This window comes from Pelophylax lessonae (genome assembly GCF_965119305.1).
Source record: "Pelophylax lessonae genome assembly, chromosome: 7".
NCBI classification, from domain to species: domain Eukaryota; kingdom Metazoa; phylum Chordata; class Amphibia; order Anura; family Ranidae; genus Pelophylax; species Pelophylax lessonae.
This window is the reverse complement of record NC_138774.1, coordinates 76,794,879-76,800,878: the sequence shown is the minus strand read 5'-3', so window position 1 is coordinate 76,800,878 and position 6,000 is coordinate 76,794,879. Positions and strand designations below refer to the sequence as shown.

The following is a 6,000-nucleotide window of genomic DNA, read 5'->3' as shown; positions in this document are numbered from 1 at the left end:
AAAATATATCATTTTGGCCTAGTTCTAAATGTTAACCATACCTTTCAACTGTCCCGATTTGAGTACCAATTTTTAGAGATTTATAGGTGTGTTATTCCCATACATGGGTATCTTGGGCAGAATGGATGGAGCTTGGGGCAAATCGGACTGATCTTCAAGTGCTCTGATTTTGTAGAACCATTGTTAGGTATAAATTAACCAAGAAATTACAACATAAAGTATTACAACAATCAAGTAGTAGGTAAAATAAATATATCAGCCAAATAAATTCCTCTTAGAGACAATGGAAACCAACCAAGCCTCAAGCATCCTTCTAAAATGCAGCCTCCCTGGAATTTGGGGCTGATTCATTAAAACTGGAGCAAAAGCGGAGCTGCTGTCCGTAGCAAACAGTAACATTGTATCTTTCAAATGAGCAATGGCACTTAATTGTTAAAACTTTAGAAGAGAATAATTGAATTGTTTTCCACAGTTTTTCTACTTAGCACAAAGTATTACTTCTGGATTAAGTTAGGAAGTGTTTAAACCAGTTTTATATTTTTTATTGGGGGTCTGTTTTCCCACTTGGGGGAATTTCCCCTCCTTTCTTGACGTTTTGTTACTAGGACTTGGATTAGGGGGGATTTCCTCAATCAGGCCAGCTCGAAAGACCTGAAAGATGACCTAACATTTTTGAGTGTTTTGTCTGTCGTTAGGTTTTAATCTGACCGGTAAAACCAGACTTGTTGCTGAAGCCAATGTTTCCTCTTTTCATAACTCAGCCCCAGTTTATTGTTTTGGCCTCTGTGGACATTAGCTCCAGTTTTACTCCAGTTTTCCTAAATTAGTCCCAGTCAGTTCCAAACTGACCTCATCACATGTTGGTCTTCTTTGGAATCTAAACCCCGACCTGTAATAAATAACAGACTGGTATATTGTTAGGCTGAATTGTAATTGCTGGAACAACTGTTTCTTAACAGAATTCTCTCCTGCCTCTATTTGGTAGGTCATTGCCTTTGCAGCCTGTCTGAATAAAACACAAATCTCCGGCCAGACGCAAGACCTGCACACTCACAAACATGGTGGCAGATCTCACCATATTAATAGTTGCTGGCTCTCAGGAGGTTAGAGACAGAACATTAAATTTTCCTCCTTGCACATTGTTCTCCTTCCCTCACCGCACTGCCTTATGCTTACCCCCACAGCAGCCACAGTGTTCCCCGCACCAGTGGCACGCCCGTAGTGGGAGGTAGCAGCACATGCAAGGGACCACGAGGGACAAGGCTACCAGGGCAGCCCAGCGTATGCAAAAGTGAGGGTGCCCCGGGTCGCAGGAGCAGGGGTCCGAATACTCGCCTTCAGAGTCTGACATGCAGTGGTACAGTAAGCTCTCAGCACACCACATGCAGGAAAGCTGGTAGACACAACGCCCTATGGGATCTGGAGCGTCCTGGCACTGCCCTCTACCATTCTCTTCGCTGCTGAACACGTCCCTGCAATACACGCAGCGGGCAGTGGCTGTGTCCTCCTCTCCTGCCATGTGAGAGTGTTCTTTAGACTTAGGAGATGGAGTGCCATGAATCCTACAGGAAGGAGAGGCTCTAGGGTCCTTCAAAGGCCCCTCACTTTCTGCTGTCGTTGTGCCCACCACTGCTGGAAAATGCCTATCCTTGGCTTTGCTCCCGCTGGCTTTTTGGAAGTGGACGCGCAGGTCAGACTTGGGCTGCTCAGGCCGCTGAAGAGCCGCACGCCTGTAATCTTCATACCCCTTTGACACCCATAGGTCTTTGCAAGGGTTGATGCTCTCCAGCTCTTCCTCGTCATGGAACGACAGGCGCTGCAGAGGCTGTGACTATGAAAGAGTAGAAATGTTATCATGTCACACTATATACTGCAACATAAAAAACAATCATACTTAAAGTAAACCTTTCAATTCCCAAGAAATACAAAGTTGTTTAACCCTAAAGTGTAAGTTCACCTTTTCAGAAAAAATTAAGAGCTCAGAAGAGTCTTGGAAGCACTGCAGAAAGATGAGGGCAAAGAGTGGAGATTTCAAATCCCCACACTGCTGCATTGGCTGTGTGGGCACTGACAGTTCATCATCCACTGAGGTAAGTACAATGGGGACCCCCCCCCCCGGTTGGGACAGGTGTTAGAGGTCAATTTTGTGAAACGGTGAACTAACCCTTTAAAGGGATTAAGTACTGTCACCTTGCCCAGTAATGGTATGAGGGAACATGTGACCTCTGACCAGGATGCAGTGTTTGAGCCTCATGTGACATCACTGCTCCCTCTGAGCTCTGACAACAGCCAACACCTGATATTTTGGCAGTAGCTGTGATGCAGAATAGGGTAGTGTGGTAGTGATGTAGCGGTGAGTATAAAGTGGTCGAGAGGTAGGCTTTACACAGACACTGTCAATGGGCAAGGTGACAGTGTCTCTTTAATATTGGGCTTATTATGTGTACTTTACTGCACCTAATATAAATTGACAACTTGCATGCGGTTATGCAGCCTTATGCACTTCTAGCAAACTTTGCATAAAAACAGGGATTCTTGGTTTGTTACATTGCAATACATGCTCAAACTGCTCAGCTGTATCAAAATTATCCTCTCTAGGCAGTCTCTTCTATACCAGTAAAGCACCAAATACTTACAGTATATGTACATAGCATACTTTGTTAGACAGATAGAGCAAATTTATGCTACAAGATGGCATAAAGCTGGCTATAGACGAGTCAAAATTCAGCTGGTTCAGCAGCGACCGGCTAAATTTCGATCCATCTATGGGCAGGCTGGTTGATCTCGATTAACTTCTGTACAACCAGCCTGTTGGAAAATTTTCACTCAATCAGTGCCGCTAGCTATAGCTTACCGTGTTGATGAGTGTATTCTAATGGCGGGGAAGCCTCCCTGCTGTCAAAATACAATAGCTCAGCAGGATTGATTCCCACATCAATATTAAAGATGTGCGTTTTTTTTTTGTTCAACCGCTGGTTGAACAAAAGAAAGTTAATTATGGATGGCCTGCTTAAGTCTGCACTGGCATAACAATCTGTGCATAGACATACCTGTGTTGTGGGACTAACTGATGGACCAGAGGTAAAACCGAACTCTTCAGAAACAGGTGATCTCACATAGCAGCTGGAAGATGACTCGCTAGTGACAATGGTGATATGTTTTGGTAACATTTCCTTCCTGCTGTTAGAAGATGATTCACTGTCTGTATGGAGCTGGTAAAGTGGAGGTAAAAAAACAAGAGGTGAATGTATCAGTATAGGACAGAAGAGTAGTGATATTGAGCTATATTTCATAGGTTTGACTGTGATTTTTTTTAAAATGGGAATCGTTAGAACCCCTGTCAGGTTACAGTATTTTTCCTTTGCTGTCTATATTCCGTTGAGGAGATTTACCTTCATTTCCAGGTCTGAAGATACAACAGGAAACGAGAAGAAATCTCCTCAAAGTGATGGAAAATCCCCTCTTAGACAGATTCAACCAGAAGAGGTATCATCACTAGAAGATTTCTCCTGACCTCCTCTATTCCAGTGACAACCATAACATTTTGGGCTTCCAAGATGTGAGAAGATAAGAGTCGCAATTTAATATACACTTGTCCCCGTATTTTTTTTTTTTTTTGTCAACGGCAAAACAACTGTATACATGATGGCTTCACTCAAGAAAACCACATTTTCGCAACACGCTTCACCATGAGAGCTTGCTCACAAGGATAAGGTAAGGTATGTACCATGGAGGTGAAACGTGTTCAGGAATTATGGTTTTCTTGGGTGGAGACATCATTTATTCATTAGTTTTGCTGACAACAGAATAAAATACTAGGATGAGCGTATTGTAGTATAGAGTGCGACTATTATGTTCTTGTATCTTGGAATGTTTATTGGAGACGGGTTACAGGAGCCGTAACCTGGATTGTCAAGATGTGACAGGAGGTGGGGGTCTAGAGCAATGCAGTGGATTTGGCTATGTTTTTACTTATATGGGCTTGCTATCACTTTCTGACCCACTGAAAATAGATTTTTGGATAAACAGAGAGAGTGAATCTCCCCAGAAGGGATACAAACAGTGATAAATGCTGATGGGTTCTAGGGCTTCCCCACTCTATTCAAAATAACAAAGATGTATTAACCTGGTGCTTGTGAATTATATAAGGAACCTTTTTTTCTATTACTCTTGCATAGGTGTATTTGATTGGGCACTAAAACTAGAGCGGACATGTTATTACAATTTCTACTTCACATGAATCAACAATACAGATGTTATCACTGCCAAATCTTATTATTTTAAGCAAAAAGTGTCTTTCTTGCAATAAATAAAGATGCTGCTCCATCATGAGATCTAAATTATGCTAAATTATGTGATCTCTGGTTAACAAGAGCATTGTCATGCTTCACATCATTGGGGACCCTGTAGAGTCTATTGCCTTTGATAGGAGATGGCAGCAGATGAGGTTCTACGAATCTACTCTGACCTGCTGTTGGAGATTTTATCTCACTTTTAATGTAGGGAAACTATTGTCATCAATAGTAAGTAGAAAGTAAGGAAAAATCCCACTAATGGAACCCTAGATATGAGTAAAACCTGACAGGGGTCCTGAACCGTGCCCACTCCATTTAAAACTAAAAAAATTGTTTTTTGTACTTACCGTAACATCCATTTCTTGGAATTTATTGACGGACACAGGGTTTAGAGACAATTGGGTTACCAGCCCAGTATAACAACTCCCATTCACAGTATGCCTTAGTTTTATAGAAAAGTAAAGCCAAAGTAAGATCATTAACACAGAGAGGTGAAACCTGTGTACCTCAATGAACTCTAAGAAATAGATTTTACAGTATGTACATGTAGCAGGGTTCTCCCCTGTACAATGTTCATTAGAAGACTGTATGACATTTTGAAGGAGCTCGGCTCCATCTAGTGGCCAAACTACCACACTGCAGCTACTATCAGAAGTTTTTTATACTACGATACCCACAATTCAGTTGGAATACCAGGGTGCATTGCTTCACCGCACAGCCTTTTGGGGGGAGGCTTTATAAAGGAAGGGAGGAGCCAGGCTCTCTCTCTTGTCTCCTCACACAACACCTAGAAGGAAGCAAGTGCTGTGGGCTGATGCTGCGGACTAGGCCTGAAGCCTGGGCCTGAAGTGACTGAGTGGAAGCGTTTCATCTTCAGTAAAGGAGCCTTCCCAGAGAACCCATCGATGCTCTGCAGAGACTGGTGTCGCCCACATCTAACCACAAGCGCGGCTGGTGACAGAAATCGGAGGTGGAGTGCTCCTGAAGAAAGAGGCCGTTTGGTGAGCAGGGCACATGCCCAAATCTGATTCTCGCTTGGAAGAAATTAACTTTAGCCGGTGCTAACTATACTTCAGATAGTACGCAGTACACTCAGTGGCCTAGTGCACCTTCCAGGAGACTAAGCATTTAAACACAAGTACATAAGGTGTCAGGGGCCTATATATGCACCACTAAGAAGATTCATACACCCAATTACGCAGTAACATTGCGGGTGATTGTAACTTTTTTTTCTCACCCTTTTTGACTATATATCCTTACTTTTGGATTACAAATAGCTTGTACACCAACAATTGCTAGCGAAGATTCCAAACCAAAAGGAAGGAACTGTGTGTGGGATTCCAATAGGTTCTGCCTACCTGATACAAGAGATAGACGCGTGTAAAGTGTAGTCTGAATTGGGTAAAAGAAAGCTTATGAGTTATCTTTTAGTTGCATAAGTGTACAAAAATAGCTATCTTAATCATATTGATTATTGTGATTATTGTAACTTTATCTTTCTTAGTTGACTCTTGTGATGTCTTATGGAGTCAACTTGTACTTTAATTCTCAGTAAAGCTCTTTGGTTAAGCAAAAAAGTATGTGTGTTGCACCTTGTGTCACCCAGAGGGACTGCGGCTGGAGAAAGGTAACAAGTTATTATTAGGGATGATCGAACGGTTCGGGTCGACCATCGGTTCGACCCGAACATTGGGTGTTCGAAATT

The 6,000-nt window shown here is 42.5% G+C and overlaps 1 protein-coding gene across 1 annotated transcript in view; it reads right to left on the bottom strand.

The window, feature by feature from the left end:
• Window positions 1-547: 547 nt before the first annotated feature.
• The window catches only part of SPRED3 (sprouty related EVH1 domain containing 3), a 110,959-nt gene continuing 105,506 nt past the window's right edge, over window positions 548-6,000 (bottom strand). The window contains exons 5-6 of the mRNA XM_082263990.1: window positions 3,051-3,212; window positions 548-1,831 (exon numbers count right to left, since the gene is read on the bottom strand). Coding sequence (XP_082120116.1) covers window positions 1,154-1,831; window positions 3,051-3,212 — 840 coding nt within the window. The 3' untranslated portion in view covers window positions 548-1,153. The remainder of the gene's footprint in view (window positions 1,832-3,050; window positions 3,213-6,000) is intronic.